The sequence below is a fragment of the Piliocolobus tephrosceles genome, chromosome 1, assembly GCF_002776525.5.
Source record: "Piliocolobus tephrosceles isolate RC106 chromosome 1, ASM277652v3, whole genome shotgun sequence".
In the NCBI taxonomy this organism is placed as follows: domain Eukaryota; kingdom Metazoa; phylum Chordata; class Mammalia; order Primates; family Cercopithecidae; genus Piliocolobus; species Piliocolobus tephrosceles.
In genome coordinates this window covers 54,247,702-54,268,111 of record NC_045434.1, presented here as the reverse complement: position 1 = coordinate 54,268,111, position 20,410 = coordinate 54,247,702, and the positions used below count along the sequence as shown (strand labels likewise).

The window sequence follows — 20,410 nt, the reverse complement described above, 5'->3', positions numbered from 1 at the left end:
CAGACTTTCTCAGGAGGCAAAGTTGTTTCTATCTTTTTATAATATAGGATTTTCCTTTTTTCTTTTCCCAAGCCTAATGCGTTAAGATAATATTTTCTGTTTCCAAGCTCATCATAACTTTGTAAATATACTAAGATTTGTATTCATAATTGTGTTTTTTTAATAGAGAGTGAAAAATAAATCATTGGAAGATGTTGTTATGTTAAATGTTGATACAAACACATTAGAATCACCATTTAGTGACTTGAACAACCTACCAAGTGATGTGGTAAGTATGAAGGCTATTCAGTTGTGAACATATATGTTTTCTCCTGGACCTCTGAATTACTAAGTTATTTTTCCCATTTTTAATATCTGAAATAAAAGGGTTGGGTATTTGCATGGGGTATTAGAGGAATCAATGTTGATTCTATATTTAATATTTTTACCTTTTAGCAGTTGAGATTTTGAATGGAATATCATATTCCTTATTGTAAAAGTAGGATCATAATTAAAAAGCTGAATGCATTCATTAGGCAGAGTTTCTTTAAACCTAAGTCTCTTCATCTCATCTTAATCATTATATTACAAAGTAGGCATTTCTGTCTGCCTAGTGGCATGTCTTGCAAAAGAATGAGAGAGTTTTTGAAGGCAAGAAGAAGAAGGGGGCCAATTATCGGCTTTTGCTTCCCTGCCACCTGCCAGCGCTTTTCCTTTTAATTAATGATCTGATGTTACTGGTCAATATAATAAGAAATGCTTGTACAGTTGGGGTCAGAAAATTCTGGCTTTGATCTCCTTCAACTTTCTGAAACATTTATTTGTTTTCTCTAAATTATTTCAGTTTTATTTTAATCTTTTCTATCCTGCTGAGGGCCGCAAGAATGAAAACCTACACTGTTTGTCATTTGCTTTGGCAGAGCAAAGACTGCTTACTTAGAATTCTATTTGTAAATTAAACTGCAAACCCAGTTTGTCATAAAAGACATCTGATCCTTTTGAAATGACGAAAACTGTCTTTTGTCTGTAAAGGCTGATAAATTAAGTGCCAGTTCTCTTCTGGTCTTTGATCTTGCGGAGGATTGTGTGTGTGTGAGTGTGTCTGCAGCTTATAATGGGGCATATTCTGTATGTCATGTTAAATAGTCTCCAAAAGTGCATTATTTTTGGCCTTCATATTCCTTAGTACGGGACAAAAATGCAAACTAGTTCTGTTTCTGTATATATTTTAATAACTATTTAAAAATATCTTTATAACATAGTTCTAAGTTAAGATAACTTCCTTTTAAAAAAATCAAAGCATTTATTCTTTATATGGATATTAAAATTTGGGAAAAAAATACCTTCAGAACGTATTTTTCTGTAATACTGAACTACTTTGAAATCCGTTATTAAGGAGTTTGAGAAAGTGAATTTAAAAAATCCTAAACTCAAAAATTCACTAATACCAGCCTTGATTGGCCTTCTGTCTAATGATAGGAAAAATATGATTTTAAAGTCAAAATCAGATTATTTATGCCCATAATAACCTAAAATACTTGCTGACCTTGAGTCATATTAAAATTGAACTACCTTATCTTACTGTAGTAAAGCTTATGCTATGAATGTACAAATCTAAACCTAGGCCAGTGAACAATTACATCTTTTTAGCTTATTATAACTAGATTAGCTCATTATAAAATTTTTGCAAAAACAAAATCACAAATAAATTATTAGAGTTATTCATTTAAAATCATTCAAAGTATTATTCACTGTATAGAGAAATAATTATGAAAATAGAATCCCAGTTTTTAGAAACGCTTTCCTTATGTACATGTACTTCCTACCGTTAATGTCCCAGGGAGAAAGATTGTTTGTTAAAAAGAGAAAGAAGAAAAAAAGGAGAAAGAAATTCAGATTTTCTGTACATGATATTAAAATTTTTATGGGAAGCTTCAATCAATGACAGATGATTCTTGAGAAAAATAATTTTTGAAATTTTATTTTTTGATGGGTGATTCTTTTTTAAATTGAGAAATACTACTTTCCTAGTAGAATTAGTTTGATGATTAAAACATTTATTTAAATATATGAAGAAGTTAAATAATATTCACACATGTAAAGGTCTAAATATATAAAATGACAGAAGGGACCATCTTGTTATTTACTCATGAACAACAATGTAAACATAACTGAAATATTTAAAAATATAGATAAAAGTTATATTGAAAGGTGGTATAAATTGATTAAATAAATATATGCTTGAAATTCAGGGACACAGGCTTACAGAGAAATTTAAAGAATAGACAAAAATTGTTCTGAGATGGAGTTAGGACCATTTACTGAAAGTATGAGATGGCTTAAAGTTATAGTAATTTTCTAAAAATATTTTGGGTGATTTTTAGAACCCATTTCTAATAAATTTAGCTTTTTCATCTGTTTTCTATCTCTTCTAATTTTGGAGGAAATAGGGTGAAGCATCACATCATATTTTAGAAGCTACCCTACCCCCACTAGACAGAACAGGACAATTGTAAATGTTTTAAATGAGATGTGTTAAAATCACAAATGATCTTCCTAAAATTTTTTGTGTGTGATTTAAATTGATAAAATATACTTGAAACCTGAAAAATGTTACTATTAGTATTGTTTGATTGGTTAATAGGTTAACTGAGATTTAAAGGGGGGGGTCCTTTTAAAATCATTCACCAAAGCATTTAAATTATACTTATGGGCCGGTTGACTTTCTATGCATGTGTACTCTATTATTGTGTCAGATTGACCAGTGGTCTTGGCTGTTCAAAGGTCAGTGGTCACAGTTGTCCTGAATTACTAGTTCTTTTTTCCTGTGGACCCTCTGCTGTGTTGCATGCTGTAATCTTCTTAATGGCTTCATTCCAATATTCACACATAATATTTTAGATTTATTGACTGTTAGAAATACTACCATGCCAGTAGCAGTTCCGCTACTCTTAAGGTATTTAAAATTGGAAAAATAAATCAGGGCAAAGCTTTCAGGATTCCTTTGTTTTCGTTAAGGGAGGGGGAAAACCTCTTTTCCTGTCTTCTGACAAGAACACTTGTTTTTTGATTTCATCATTTCACTATAGATTTGGATCATTAAAAGAAAAAAAACAAATATTTTATTGGGAGTGATTTTAACGATATTGATTATTATATGGAATAACTTTTAAAGGCACTAGATCCAATAAAATATACTCTTGTCGTTTTTGTCTATGAATATATTGTGACTTTATTTTTTTAGTGGCTATGCCAAATAGACACCTTCAAACATCTGTAGTATAGTTTGAATGTTTTGAAATAAAAAAAGTAAATGTTAGGACTCAGTTACAGCATCAATCAAAGTTAGTGTTATTGTGGTATGTTCATAAGGGTGAGAAAAAGAACCAATTGAATTAAATATAACATTTGAAATCTCAAATGAGTTGATTTTAATTTATGAAAATGCAGTATTAAAACCTCCTATTCCAAATCTGCATACAATTTAGTTTTAATTGCATAATGATTTAAAATGTATTTCTGAGATATTCCTGCTCATTTTAATTTTTATCATCAACATTTTAAAAAGCAATTTGGAGGTTGTTACTATTTCAAATATAAATAGGATTACCCTCTTACCAGGAATTAAGCTAATAATTAGAATTATAAGATTTAGGAATCTTTCCTCATATGAATATTAAATTAAACAATTATAAATTCCTATGGATGAAAGTACATTAGAATTGACATCTGAAAAAGTTACATGTCTTACAATATTCATTACAACAGGCAAGTTTTTTGACCTGTATTGCTTAACTGTCTCTAATAATTTAAATTTGTTAGATTGTAAGAATAGTAATAATATTGATAGGTCAATATGCTATTCCTATTTTAGATAAGAAAATCAAGGCACAGAAAGTATACTGTTAATGGTATATCTAGAGATTCAGTTCATAGAGGTTGATCCTCAGGCCTGTGTCTGAAACAGTAGACCATGATCCCTTTCATATAAATGTGATATACAATGTAATGAATAACTCCTTTAAAATATATTATAGAAGCTTACTTGCCACTTAAACTTGTTAAAGACATATTAGTTTGATCCATTTGATTTAAATTAGGATTTTCAGCGCTATTTTTAAAACTTCATTTTCGTCTTAAATATAATACTATTGGAAAATAATTTTGTGTTTTCTACTATGAGGGTATATAGAAAATATGGTACACTTAAGAGTTATTGTACAAGTCACTGTAGACCACTGTATGTTACAGGATAGCTATATCCTTGTATGTAGCATATTTCATTACTAAAACATTGAAAAGACTTTATTATAATGATGCTATCTAAAATATCATGTATATTATAGTGAAGCTTTCAGGAATCATAAGGAGGAGTGCCTTAAATGGTTTTTTGTGATAAAAAAAAAAAAGACACGAAGTGCCCTGAATCACCAAAAATCATTAAGAGCATATAAGAACTGGAGAAAGTCTCTAAATCTCTGATATCAAATATTTGAATGTCTACATTCAAGTGAATTTATTAATTTGGGGATAAGCTTGAAAGAATTAGTTTTTTTCAGATAATTCTAAAATAAACTTTTAAAAAAATATTAAGTTATGTAAGCAAATTAAACTCTTAGAACCACACAGACTGTCAATGGATATGTTTAATTCATTGAATATTTCCTGTAATCTAACATGAAGGTTTAACATGTTAAATTGTCATAATATATGTTATAAAGAAAAATAGGCCCCAGAGAATATTATATTAGTTCCAGGTTTGCCACAGTTCTGCTGTTATCCTTATTGTGTTTAATGGTAAATGAAGTCCCTAACAAATTTCTAGGGTGGTCAGGTTAGAAAGATTCAATCAGCTTCTAGAGTAATTTGGAGAACATTTTATTACTTCAGGAGACAAATATTGCTTTTAGTTTGCCCTTGGAAAAGTATAGTCATGCTTTTTCTTCTCTCAATCTCCAATCGGTAGAATTCAGGCATCTAGTTGTACCTTGCCCCCGCCACACAGCCTTGGTACAGTGCTTCGTACATAGGCATTCAATACGTGTTTGCTGAAAGGAAATATAATAGCACTTCTTTTATCTTTAGTAATAGAAGCTTGCTTTTAAAGTCTGTTTACAGTTACCTCCTAGAACATTTTATAAGGATGTTTTCATTTGACTTTAATAATAATGAAAATGAGAAACCTGGATGCATATGTAAAATATACTTTTTTGACTATGAGTATAACCTTTTATTTCCTGTGTTTAGAAAAAGAAACCATGTTGTGATGGCAATCATTGTGCTTCTGCATACCCGGCTGAATGTCTGTGGAAACTCAGCTATTCTTTTAAATAGTTATTATCAGAGATAAAATTATTTACAAAGTAGTTTTTTTTGTTTGTTTGTAGGTAAGCTATTATAGATTTTGCTGTTCTCCCAACTGTTTTCTTGGTGTATATTTAAAAAATATAAACCTTAAATACTAAAACAAAGAAGACAAAAGCAAAACCCAAAAACCTTAACTATGCTTCTAAACATTTAAAAGATTTTTGTTAGTTTCTCTCAATTGAATAAGAGAACCTAGCTTTCCCACAGCAATGATCCAGGCTTTGGTAATCCCTCCCTTTATGTCTCTGTACTTTTGCCATTCTAAAGTTGATTTATTGTTTGTTACTTTTAGTGATTTTAAGTGCTCAATGAAGTTCCTTGGCTTTCTCGTGGCTTTTCATTTCCAACTAAATTACCTCGCCTTACTTTTAATGTCTTCCTCCTACCTACCATGTATTATCTTAACAGCATGCTTCTTTCTCTTGTTACTGCAGATATATTTTTTTTCTGAAAAATGTAAACCTTGATTTTGGCTTTTAAAATTATTTCCAATTTATTTCTGGTCCTTTAAATTCTTGATTTTTCCACATTCAAGCAACTTTTTTGTGTGTAATATTGTGAGCACTGTCACAATAGCGGTTCCCAAACCTTGCTAATATCATAATGACCAGGTGACCTTTTAAATGAATTATGTTTCTGAGCACCATCATAGATACTTTGATTGAGTCAACTAGAGGAATAATTGTAGAATTGTGCCTGGAACAGGTTGTTAGATTTGTTCATTTATTCATTCATTCAACGGGTATTTATCAAGTATCTACTGTGTACAAACATTGTGCTAAGAACTGGGTATATAGTGGTGAACAAGCAGACATACACTCTTATTTCATAGAGTTTATGGTGTGTTAACACTCATCTAGTTTTACAAATAGAGACAAATGTTATAAAGAAACAGAGTGCAGTTGGAGAGAATTACAGTGGTATCCTAATTTAGATTAAGGGTGAGATAGGTAGATGCTGAGCCTGTTCTAGCTCAGTGACACAGTAAAAAACCATGTGTGCCTCTGTGGTGCAGCAAGGCATTGTCTTATGTGGTAGTGCCTAAATTCTCGGGGGCTCAAATGTTCTTCTCCAGCTTAATAGTAAAGGCTGCAAGCCTGAGGTTTCATTTTTCTTATGACGTGGCAGGAACCTGATGCTGTGACAGTTGCACTGAGGATGGGATTTCAGGTGCACCAGTATGAGAAACTATGGAAGCAGTTAGGAGCTTGGTCTATATTCTTATTTCATATCTGTCATGTATCTTTATACTGTTTGTTTATTATCCTTTATACTGCTTATTATCATTTATACTGTTTGTTTACTGTTTGGTGTATTTACTAGGGTACAAGCTAAGCTGCTATAACAGAGAGACCTAAATACCCATTCTTAGATAGAAATAGAAATATATTTATCTCTTGTATAACAATTAAGAGGTAAGTTTTCCAGAGATGTGGGATAACTCTGCCATCCTCAATACATAGCATGCAACTCCAGGTTTAAGGTATGCTATTTGTCTACCTTGCCCCAGAAAAAAAAGAGGAGAATCCACAGAGGGGTATTCATATCCCTTTTAGGGACAGCCTGAAAATGTCATGTTCCTCAACTCATTCCATTTGTCTGAACCCAGCCATATGGACACACCAAGTTCCAAGGGATGTTGGAAACTAGCTGAGTTAACCTAGTTTTGTTAAATATGTACCAGCTCAAACTTAATATTTCCATCAGCAAAGAAAGGGAGAATAGATGTTGGTGGACTTACAGCCATCTCTGCTATAAGTAAACTGATATGGAAATAATTGTAGCCAAACTGAGATGCCATTTTTACTAGTCCGCACACTCGGATCAGCCTTTTGTGGTCCAGCCAAGCTCAGTGTATCAGGAACGTCTTTATGGAGAATTGACCTCAATATGGTGAGTATGAGTAAGCCAAGTGGGAGGAGGAAGAAGAGGGGGAGGAGAGATAACATATTTAAAGTTTTTCCTGTGGGGAAGAGGTTGGTTAATTCAAGACCTATACAGCTGTAGTGAAATAAACAAAAACACTATGCAAAATGAGATAGTAGAGATAGGCAGGGGAAATCATAAAATATGTGTAGTTCTTGTTAAAGACCTTTGGATTTTATTGGAAATTCATTGAATACTTGTAGATGATGCCGTATTAGTTAGGATTTGACAGGTACTTTAAACCAATGAAACAATGTAATGATATGCTCTGTAAGTATATCATATGCTTTTCATTTAATAAATGTTAAAGGTTACTGTTTTAATCTTGAAATAGAGACTTATTAGAAAATTATTTAAGAGAGAAGTGTTAATTTTGTTTCTTAATAAACTGAACTTTAGAAAGGTTAAAGAAGTGTGGGGATTTAATATCTAATTCATGTGATAACTATAACATGATTCATGGAAGAATAAAAGGTTTCAACTTTATATCTTTGTTCTACAGATGATTTTTTGACACTTTAACTTTTATAAATATATGTAGTTTCTAGAGAACAGTTTAGTTATATGAAAGGAAATATTTAAAAATATCTTAGGAGTGTTTTAGGTTGTGTAGATTATGTAAATATTATTTTAGAACAGTTATTTTTATCTTCTCTTCTTTACCCTGATGTTTCTCTTTGTGATCATTAAAAGTAAAATAAAAATTTCTAGGTATAGCAGTTAATATATTTTTACTGCAAAAACATATCTAGAAATCACATCTAAAAGTTAAGTAAAAGAAGAAATCTGTCACTTCTCGGAAAAACTCAACCCACTTATATCCTCTGCCTTCCTGGCTTACTCTTCTTTGGTATAATTACTTCATTATTTAGACTGTGTGCACATGGCTTATGCTCTTTTAACGTGTACCTGTTTGGTGTGTTTACTCATGTAATTCTGTCCTTTTATTCATAGTCACTTCAGTGCTAAGAGGGTAAAAGTGGGAAATTGGTGGTAATATTATTCATGCTACAGTGAGTTCCCACTGTGCTAAAATCCAGGTTATAATTCTTCCCATGGATGACTGCTTGGAGGTCTGAATTCTGACTGAAAGGAATTTAAAACATTTGATACGAGCAATGAAGTGATGCTTATTTCTGAATTTTCTTTTCATTGTTTAACTTTTCATTTGTGATCTATCCTAATACTAAATTAGATTTTTTTTAAAAAATGTATTTACAGAGTGTAAAGTCTCTAAAGACCATAAGATAAAATGTCCTTTGTGAAGTAATCCTTAGCCATTGGAGGTTGAAGCTAGCTTACTTTCTTAAGAATAAAAAGATAAAACAATTGATATTTTTTCAATGTTTATAGGATTATGTGATAATAGCCATATGACTAAGGTTCCAAATGCTTTTTTGAACTCAGAGTTATGGGTGAGTATAAGCCTTAGGATTTCATGGGAAGAAATACATTTATTTCATAACTAAACTTAGAAGTTTGGAAATTAAAGCAGAAAATGCTCTTTCCTAGACCAGGTATTTAAAAGTACAGAACACCATCATTTTTATAGATAAAAACTGCTAAAAGCTAATTAGCACTGCAAAGGGCATTGGTAACTGGTGATAATTTACTCCAGTGATGTAAAGACCAGAAACACAGCAAGATTGATGCAATCATTTTATATTCTATTAATATCCTTATATCTGAAACTGATTTTTAAAAACAATTGTTTTCTTACAGACTCTTTTTGAGCATTCATTTGCACATGTAGAAACACTTAGCTGCCCTTCTGGTCTCTGAAAAACAGGAACAACTTCAGATGTACTGGCAATTGAAGCCCACTAGAATAGGTCAAGGAAAAATTCCTTTTTTGTAATTTGTAAAAGTTGAAATAATATAGAAAGAGGCAAAGGAGAAATATAATTATATTTCTTGCCAGGCAATTTTAGTTTAAAATCTGTATGAAATTAGATAGTATACTCATGTAGAATAACACCGTCCAAAAAAAAAAAAGTGAGCCACATGTATGATTGTGTTTTCTTGTAGCCACATTAAATAATAAAATAGGTGAAATTAATTTTAATGATATATTTTATTTAACCTTGTATATAAATATTATTGCTTCCAAATATGATCAATATAAAATTTATTGAGTTTTTTTATTGTACTGAGTCTTCTAAATACAGTGTCTATTTTACTCTTATGGCAAATCTGAGTTGAGACGAGTCAAATATCAAGTGTGTGTGTGACTGATAGCTACCTTACTGGCCGGCATAGTTCTAGAACAAGTACTTTCTTTTTTCTATTTTCTACACATCCACAGGGAGCTCAGGAGCTATCATTGACTAGTTTTGGAAGTGAAGGCTGCATTTTTATAATTTGGTTCAGAATGGCTTGTGACAGTGTGTTTAATACTCCCGTATAACTCAAGCAACAATTATGCGGTCAAGGATTTGGTATAATGAAGGTTGAGGAATGGCTTGACTTGACTGTATTCTTAGTGAGCATACATGTTGTGATTGTCTGGAGAACATTGTGTTCTTGATTTATGGAGAACTGAGTTGTGAATTTCATGTTTTATTTTTAAAAAGTACACATTAAGGAATTTTCTTTTGCAGAGATGTAAGGGGCATTTTAATTTTTTTATTTTCTAAAGTAAAAATCTTTTAAAAACAACTATTTATGTATAATAATACTTTAAAAAGACTGGAATCATATTCCTTACATCATATCTTTTGGGGGTGTGTATGTGGTAATTAAATATGTATATTGATATTCACTCCCATTGTTATTGAAGGCATTTGAAACTTAAAAATAGTATTAGAAGTTTCAGAATAAAGGACATTAATTTAGATTTATTTTTGTAATTATTATTGTTTGAATATGTGGGTTACCTAAAAATATGCATTTATTGAGGTTAGATTTTAATAATAAAAACCTCTCTTAAATGAATCCTGGTTTATGCACTTTGTGGGCTAAATGAATTAGGCTCTCAACTGTTATCTGAATCTATGGAGCTTGGATATAAATTGAAAAGATCACAGCTATGGGGAGAAGACCTACACTGCAAAGGCCTTTCTGCATAGATTATGAACATAACTCAATAATTTTTTCAAAACTGTGGTTATAATTGGACCCAATGGGGGTCTCTTTCTTTGATCAGATCACAGTAACTGTGACTTTACACTGGAAAATGTCACTACTGTGAAGGTTTATCACCTGTAGAGCTGGTCTTTCCTCTGATGCTGTGTTCATTTCTCATTAGCATTATTCAAAGTTTAGTTGTTAATTAGGTTGACAGTTCAATTACAATCATCTACAAGTGAAGTCAGGGCTACTTGCATAAAGAAATAAAAATAAGCCTTCTTGCATAGATATATGTGTGTATGTGTATATATGTGTGCATGTGTTTTTGGGTGTATGTGTGCATGTATATGTATGTGTGTATATGTGTGCATATATATGTATGCACATAGATACATAAAAGGAAAAATGACACTATTTTGTTATATGATAGTTTCATAAGGGTAAGAATATACTCTGTTAAGTGAGCATTCTTTCCAAAATTTGTCTTACCGGTTTTATTTCTAAATAAAACAGAATTGTTACAGAACTTAACCTGTTTCCATTTTAAGCATTGATGAATATATATGAGAACCAATATTTTTAAATGTATAGAATATAGTTTACTATTTTGTGTGAAAGGAATTGGCACAGTGAGTTGGATACATAGGAACATTTTATATCTCCTCCTCCTTAAATAATAAGAGTTTTCATCAGGAGTATGATCTCACTTAAAATTCTGTTCATAAATAACATGCGTTTTCTAAAATACATAGCACTTGAAATTAAAAGATAGAAAAATGTATGAAAAATTAAAATAAACTTAAATACCTTTTAAAAATAAGCAAATTTTTAGATAAGTTTTTCTTTGATTTAGAAACCTTAGTGTTTTAATCTGATTACTGGTTCATGAGACAATGATGTTGAACTCAAACCCACCATGTGGTAGTGGAAAAAACTGGACAGAACTAGGTTTAGATCCCAGCTTTGCCACTTACTAGCTACATAGTAAGGGCAAATGAATTCACATCTTTGTTCCTCTATTTCTTCATTCATAGATGGGAATATGAATGCTTTTCTTAGAAGACTGTTGTGAATATTAAATGAGAAAATGTATAACATTTGCATAAAATTCTCCACTCATGGTATAATTTCAATAACTTTATCTCCTCTCCCCTCTTCTTTATCTCATAATGACAAATACTATTCAACAAATGACTGGAAAATTATATATGCAAATGAGACTTCCAAAAATAAAATTAAATGGTAAGTGATCCTGGAGGACCTGTAACAAATAACCTTACATAGCAAAAATGAACAAAACCCAACCTGCTTCATCTCAAAACAAGTAGACACATGTTGTAATTGCTAAAAATCTGTAGAAATGTGGCTCACAAGCAGTTTATTGTAAAATAATTAAAGCTTATTTATGTCAAGAGGCCTTGGGATAAAAAGAGAGCATAAACCAATTTGCATTAGCACGTTACTCTCCTCTCCTGCTTTCTTTCAATTAACAGACCAGCAGGTGCTCTCTGCAGTTAAAAAGATAAGCTATCAGGGAGGAGGATGAATTTTTGGCTGACCTGAAGACACTGTGGTTTGCCTGCTGATTGGGTTCCTACCTCGCTGTACCAATTTCTGAGGTGTTAATTTAGCTATTCCTTTCTGTCATGCAGGTCTCGGCCTTGAAAAATAAACTGAAGAAGCAGTCTACAGCTACGGGTGATGGAGTAGCTAGGGCCTTTCTTAGAGCACAGGCTGCTTTGTTTGGATCCTACAGAGATGCACTGAGATACAAACCTGTAAGCGTTTTGTTTCATCACTGTTTTAATTTGCTTTTTTATGGTTCTTTGGAATGAGACAGAAAAAAAGAGACATCATTTTAATATTGCATCTTGAAAATGTATCATGGAAATCTTTTAAGATCCAAAACATTATGTTTTAAAACATACTTTTCATCTCCAATTTTTGACTTTTTATTTTTAGTTTTGTTTAGTACTCTTCCATTAGTATTTCCCAGAGTATTTGTATCACCTTCTTAATACCCTAGAAGTGGAATACTTACTCCTTAACTAATGAAAAAATTGTATTACTGTAGTTCTTTTTTTTCTTTCCTTTTTTTTTTTTTTTTTTTTTTTGAGACGGAGTCTCACTCTGTTGCCCAGGCTGGAGTGCAGTGGCGCGATCTTGGCTCACTGCAAGCTCCGCCTTCCAGGTTCACGCCATTCTCCTGCCTCAGCCTCCCGTGTAGCTGATACTACAGGCGCCCACCACCGCGCCCGACTAATTTTTTGTATTTTTAGTAGAGATGGGGTTTCACCGTGTTAGCCAGGATGGTCTCGTTTTCCTGACCTCGTGATCCACCCATCTCGGCCTCCCAAAGTGCTGGGATTACAGACGTGAGCCACTGCGCCCGGCCTGTATTGCGGTATTTTAAAACACTTACCTGATCTTGTTAAGATCCTTAAGAAATTCATAAGATAATTGGGCTTATTAGATTAATGTGTTTAGAAATGACAGGTACAAAGTGATACTTAAGGAAAATAGAACTTGAAGGTTTTACAATATTTGGAAATTTGTTGTCTTTGTAATTCATGACCCTTTGCTAAGCTGGGTTTATCTCTTTAGCATATCTTAGCTCGTTTTCTCATTCTTTCTGTTTTAATATCCTAATTATTATTGTGTAGAATTATAGCCAAGTTTTTAAGAGTATCCAAAAAGGTGCAAGTCAAAATTCATTTGTTGGTTAGATTATGTTAGGCTGATTTTACAGAAATTATTAGACTATTCTTCCTTCACTGAGTGAGTAAGTTGTAAGAGATAAAAACATTGATTTAGTAATAAGAAGACCTGCTATCTAATAGGAGTTGTTACTACGCTGCATAACCTTGACCCATCTCCTTATTCGCTCTAGATTTTGATCTTCATATTTGTAAAATGAGAATTCTTACACCTTCCCCCTCTATCTTTCAGAGTGGTGTTAAACTCAATTGTAAACTATGAAGCACTAAACAAATGTGAATGGGTTATATCTTCTCTAAACTGACTTCTGAATTAGTGATTCCCACTCAAGTGATCCTTATAGCTCTAAAAGGTCATCCAGTTATTGGAAGGATTCCTTAAATGCATGGGGAAATCAGCTGCTGTTTCTATAAGTGTGTTTGTCTAGTTTACATGCTAATCTTTTTGAGATATGTGTATATTTTTAAAGCATTATATAATTCATAGTACTATACAGAGTATACATATCTCACATGGGGGAGTCTTAAAAAATTGCTCATAGTTGTAAGGGTCACATTCTTTAAAAGACTGGAAACCAATAATCTATGCTACAGTAGAGCATATTCGTATTTCAATTGTTCAACATCAGTAAAAACATAAAAATGAGTTTGAAACAAAATTAGTGATTGATTCTGGTTACGTCAAATTTTTAAAATAGGGATTGATTTCAAGTTTACAGTACAGGAAGGAAAGTTAAAAAATCACTGTGCTTCAATTTTGACATATTTAAGTACGTATTCATCTTTATAAACTAAACATCATTTTTATTTTAAAATTGTTGAGTACTTCAGATTTGAAGAAAGGAGCAAATTGAAGTGAGAACGTTTTCTTCAATGATTTAAACTATCAGTGTGTTGTGTACTGAGTGAAATTAATAAAATATCCCATCTTTAATATTAGTTACTATAGATTTCACTGTTTAATTTTCTCACCCTTTAAGCTTCGTTGAGCGGATAGGAGTATAAGATTTCAGTGACTTTTTTTAAAAAAACCATCGCGAAAGCCAGATTGTTATTATCTGTGAAAAATATTTAATTTTGTCTTAGAGTATCTTTCTTGTTTATTGATCACAGTTTGTTAGAAATTTATTTGTTTAGTTGCCTACATGTTTTTTCTTTTTACATTCGATATTTTCTTGTTTTCATTTCTGCTGTTAGTTTTTTTTAGGAGCTGAGTGATAGTATTTTCATTTTCTATGCCTTTACATTTCTTCTGACTCAATCTTTGAATGAAAGCTTCCTTTTTAATGTATACTGAATGCATTTAGATGATTATTTTCCATTTATTTTCACAAGAAATAGCTTTTAAGGAAAATATTTCTTTTTATGCATAAACTGCTTTTTCAACCATTATCTTTATAAATTGCTTGTGTCAATTTATTAAAAGTGTATTCATTTTTTGTTTTATAATTCTTTTGGTCATTGATATAATAGACCAATGTCTTCTCTCTTCACTTAGACCTTTTTTTAATATCAACCAAAAATATTTTATATCAATCAAATATATTTTGGTTGATATTTTAAAAAGGGCTAAGTGCAGAGAGAAGTTTCAAAAACATATTTAAGGAGTATCCTGTAGCTATTATAGCACAATTGGAAAAGAAAAGATTACTCAGTAGGTGTTAATAATGTGAATTATTGGCCAGGTGTGGTGGCTCACGTCTGTAATCCCAGCACTTTGCACTTTGGGAGACCGAGACGGGCGGATCACAAGGTCAGGAGATCGAGACCATCCTGGCTAACACGGTTGAAACCCCGTCTCTACTAAAAATACAAAAAAATTAGCCAGCGTGGTGGTGGGTGCCTGTAGTCCCAGCTACTCGGGAGGCTGAGGCAGGAGAATGGCATGAACCTGGGAGGTGGAGCTTGCAGTGAGCCGAGATCGCGCCACTGCACTCCAGCTTCGGCAACAGAGCAAGACTGGGTCTCAAAAAAAAAAAAAAAAAAAGAATTATTTTACTAGACATTACTTTCTAAAATTTTATGATTGTTTATACACATAAAAATAAACCATTATTTCCTTACTTTTAACAGAATTAAACCTGTAGGGTAGACCAATGACTGATCAGTCTCAGGGGCCATCTCTTCACCCGGCATTCAAGGCCCTTACCATGGGCAGGCAGTCTGTTTTCCTTTTTTTCTAAACTTTGCCCTCACTTCAGAGAATTCTGCCTGTGACTTCAAATGTCCTAAGGTTCTCAGGCTTCCACACATTTACTTACAATGTTCTTTCTTCCTGGCAATGCTTTTCATCCTCACTTTTAATAGCTATCTAGTTCCTTCATGATCCTGAAAGCTGTAGTTTGTACTGACACCTTCTTTCTCTGAATTAATTATACTTATTTTATTTAACACATTTCTTCAGCCTTATTTACATATTATTTGTTAATTACATTGTTATTTTGACTGATATTCATAATTTTTTATCACTATGAAAACATTAACTGACCATTGAACACCCATTGGATGACAGGATTTGATAGGCTCTTTGGATAAGTGTTCTTGTTGAATTTTTACAAGCATTCAAAATGTTACCCTTTATATTTTAAAGATGAGGAAAATGATACTCACAGAATTTGAGTAACCTCACTGTTTCTCTAGCTAGTGAATAATGGGGCTTAGGTTTGAATCTGCTTTTTTCATGGTCCCTCTCTCTTGCTCTAGTGTGATATATTTCTGTTCTACCTTGCCTCTGTTATGATGCTTTTTTTGAGATGGAGTCTCACTCTGTCTCCCAGGCTGGAGTGTAGTGGTGCAATCTTGGCTCACAGAAAGCTCCGCCTCCCAGGTTCATGCCATTCTCCTGCTTCAGCCTCCCGAGTAGCTGAGACTACAGGTGCCCACCACCACGCCTGGCTAATTTTTGTATTTTTAGTAAAGACGGAGTTTCACCATGTTAGCCAGGATGGTCTTGATATCCTGACCTCGTGATCCACCCGTCTCGGCCCCAAAGTGCTGGGATTACAGGCATGAGCCACCACGCCCAGCCATGATACACTTCTTAAGATATGTTTCAAGGGTTCCAAGATGGCCAAATAGGAACAGCTCCAGTCTACATCTCCCAGCATGAGCGACGCAGAAGATGGCTGATTTCTGCATTTCCAACTGAGATACTGGGTTCATCTCACTGGGGCTTGTGGGACAGTGGGGGCAGGATAGTGGGTACAGCCCATGAGCATGAGTCGAAGCAGGGTGAGGCATCACCTCACCCGGGAAGCACAAGGGGTCAGGGAATTCCCCTTCCTAGACAAGGGAAGCTGTGACAGATGGCACCTGGAAAATCGGGTCACTCCCATCCTAATACTGCGCTTTTCCAATGGTCTTAGCAAACGGCATACCAGGAGATTATATCCTGTGCCTGGCGTGGAGGGTCCCACACCCACGGAGCCTTGCTCATTGCTAGCACAGCAGTCTGAGATACAACTGCAAGGCGGCAGCGAGGTTGAGAGAGGGGCACCCGCCATTGCTGAGACTCGAGTAGGTAAACAAAGTGGCCAGGAAGCTCGAACTGGGTGGAGCCCACTGCAGCTCAAGGAGGCCTGCCTGTCTCTGTAGATTCAACATCTGGGGGCATAGCTGAACAAAAGGCAGCAGAAACCTCTGCAGACTTAAATTTCCCTGTCTGACAGCTTTGAAGAGAGTAGTGGTTCTCCCAGCACGGAGTTTGAGATCTGAGAACGGACAGACTGCCTCCTCAAGTGGATCCCTGACCACCAAGTAGCTTAACTGGGAGGCACCCCCAGCAGGGGCAGACTGACATCTCACACGCCGGGTACCCCACTGAGATGAAGCTTTCAGAGGAACAATCAGGCAGCAACATTTGATGTTCAGCAATATTCTCTGTTTTGGAGCCTCCGCTGCTGATACCCAGCAAACAGGGTCTGGAGTGAACCTCCAGCAAACTCCAACAGACCTGCAGCTGAAGGTCCTGACTGTTAGAAGGAAAACTAACAAACAGAAAGGTCATCCACACTAAAACCCCATCTGTATGTCACCATCATCAAAGACCAAAGGTAGCTAAAACCACAAAGATGGGGAAAAAAGCAGAGCAGAAAAACTGAAAATTCTAAAAACCAGAGCGCCTCTCCTCTTCCAAAGAAACGCAGCTCATCGCCAGCAGAGGAACAAAGCGGGACGGAGATTGACTTTGACTAGTTGAGAGAAGGCTTCAGACAATCAAAATTCTCCAAGCTAAAGGAGGAAGTTCAAACCCATTGCAAGGAAGCTAAAAACCTTGAAAAAACATAAGACAAATGGCTGACTAGAATAAACACTGTAGAGAAGACCTGAAATGACCTGATGGAGCTGAAAGCCATGGCATGAGAACTTCGTGACACATGCACAGTTGTATTCAGTAGCCGATTCGATCAACTGGAAGAAAGGGTATCAGTGATTGAAGATCAAATGAATGAAATGAAGTGATAAGAAAAGTTTAAAGAAAAAAGAGTAAAAAGAAACGAACAAAGCCTCCAAGAAATATAGGACTATGTGAAAAGACCAAATCTACGTCTGATTGGTGTACCTGAAAGTGACAGGGAGAATGGAACCAAGTTGGGAAACACTCTGCAGGATGTTTTCCAGGAGAACTTCCCCAACCTAGCAAGGTAGGCCAACATTCAAATTCAGGAAATAGAGAGAATGCCACAAAGATACTCCTTGAGAAGAGCAACTCCAAGACACATAATTGTCAAATTCACTGACGTTGAAATGAAGGAAAAAATGTCAGGGGCAGCCAGACAGAAAGACTGGATTACCCACAAAGGGAAGCCCCTCGTACTAACTAACAGCAGATCTCTCGGCAGAAACTCTACAAGCCAGAAGAGAGTGGGGGCCAATATTCAACATTCTTAAAGAAAAGAATTTTCAATCCAGAATTTCATACCCAGCCAAACTAAGCTTCATAAATGAAGGAGAAATAAAATCCTTTACAGACAAGCAAATGCTGAGAGATTTTGTCAACCACCAGGCCTGCCTTACAAGAGCTCCTGAAGGAAGCAATAAACATAGAAAGGAACAACCGGGACCAGACATTGCAAAAACATGCCAAATTGTAAAGACGATCGAGGCTAGGAAGAAACTGCATCAACTAATGAGCAAAATAACTAGCTAACATCATAATGACAGGATGAAATTCATACATAACAATATTAACCTTAAATGTAAATGGGCTGAATGCTCCAATTAAAAGACACAGACTGGCAAATTGGATAAAGAGTCAAGATCTATCAGTGTGCTATATTCAGGAGACCCATCTCATGTGCAGACACACATAGGCTCAAAGTAAAGGGATGGAGGAAGATCTACCAAGCAAATGGAAAACAAAAAAAGGCAGGGGTTGCAATCCTAGTCTCTGGTAAAATGGACTTTAAACCAACAAAGAGCAAAAGAGACGTGGCCATTACATAATGGTAAAGGAATCAATTCAACAAGAAGAGCTAACTATCCTAAATATAAATGCACCCAATGCAGGAGCACCCAGATTCATCAAGCAAGTCCTTAGAGACCTACAAAGAGACTTAGACTCCCACACAATAATAATGGGAGACTTTAACACCCCCTGTCAACATTAGACAGATTAAGTAGACAGAAAGTTAAAAAGAATATCCAGGAATTGAACCCTGCTCTGCATCAAGCAGACCTGATAGGTATCTACAGAACTCTCCCACTGAAATCAACAGAATATACATTCTTCTCAGCAGCACATCACACTTATTCCAAAATTGAACACATAGTTGGAAGTAAAGCACCCCACAGCAAATGTAGACGAACAGAAATTACAACACACTGTCTCTCAGACCACAGTGCAATCAAACTAGAATTCAGGATTAAGAAACTCGCTCAAAACCATTCAACTACATGGAAACTGAACAACCTGCTCCTGAATGACTACTGGGTATATATCGAAATGAAGGCAGAAATAAAGATGTTCTTTGAAACCAATGAGAACACAGACACAACATACCAGAATCTCAGGGACACATTTAAACCAGTGTGTAGAGGGAAATTTATAGTACTAAATGCCCACAAGAGAAAGCAGGAAAGATCTAAAATCGACACCCTAATATCACAATTAAAAGAAACTAGAGAAGCAAGAGCAAACACATTCAAAAGCTAGCAGAAGACAAGAAGTAACTAAGAACAGAGTAGAACTGAAGGAGATAGAGACACAAAAAACCCTTTGAAAAATCCATGAATCCAGGATCTAGTTTTTTGAAAAGATCAACAGCATGGTACTGGTCCAAAACAGAGATATAGACCAAAGGAACAGAACAGAGCCCTCAGAAATAATACCACACATCTACAACCATCTGATCTTTGACAAATCTGACAAAACCAAGAAATGGGGAAAGGATTCCCTATTTAATAAATGGTGCTGGGAAAACTGGCTAGCCATAAGTAGAAAGCTGAAACTGGATCCCTTTGTTATACCTTATACAAAAATTAATTCAAGATGGATTAAAGACTTAAATGTTAGGCCTAAAACCATAAAAACCCTAGAAGAAAACCTAGGCAATACCATTCAGGGCATTGGCATGGGCAAGGACTTCATGTCTAAAACACCAAAAGCAATAGCAACAAAAGCCAAAATTGACAAATGGAATCTAATTAAACTAAAGAGCTTCTGCACAGCAAAAGAAACTACCGTCAGAGTGAACAGACAACCTACAGAATGGGAGAAAATTTTTTCAATCTATTCATCTGACAAAGGGCTAATATCCAGAATCTACAAAGAACTCAAACAAATTTACAAGAAAAAAACAACCCCTTCAAAAAGTGGGCGAATGATATGATGAACAGACACTTCTCAAAAGAAAATGTTTATGCAGTCAATAGACACATGAAAAAACGCTCATCATCACTGGCCAATGGAGAAATGCACATCAAAACCACACTATCTCACCATCTCACCATCTCACACCAGTTAGAATGGTGATCATTAAAACGTCAGGAAACAAAAGGTGCTGGAGAGGATGTGGAGAAATAGGAACACTTTTACAATGTTGGTGGGACTGTTAACTGATTCAACCATTGTGGAAAAGAGTGTCGATTCCTCAAGGATCTGGAACTAGAAATACCATTTGACCCAGCCATCCCATTACTGAGTATATACCCAAAGGATTATAAATCATGCTGCTATAAAGACACATGCACACGTATGTTTATTGTGGTACTATTCACAATAGCAAAGACTTGGAACCAACCCAGACGTCCACCAATGATAGACTGGATTAAGAAAATGTGGCACATACATACCTTGGAATACTATGCAGCCACAAAAAAGGATGAGTTCATGTCCTTTGTAGGGACATGGA

At 34.5% G+C, this 20,410-nt stretch overlaps 1 protein-coding gene across 3 annotated transcripts in view; it reads left to right on the top strand.

The window, feature by feature from the left end:
* The window catches only part of DENND1B (DENN domain containing 1B), a 267,493-nt gene that overhangs the window by 163,048 nt on the left and 84,035 nt on the right, over window positions 1–20,410 (top strand). For all 3 annotated transcript variants that reach the window (XM_023224711.2, XM_023224712.2, XM_023224713.2), the window contains 2 exons: window positions 167–268; window positions 11,994–12,119. In XM_023224711.2, coding sequence (XP_023080479.1) covers window positions 167–268; window positions 11,994–12,119 — 228 coding nt within the window. The remainder of the gene's footprint in view (window positions 1–166; window positions 269–11,993; window positions 12,120–20,410) is intronic.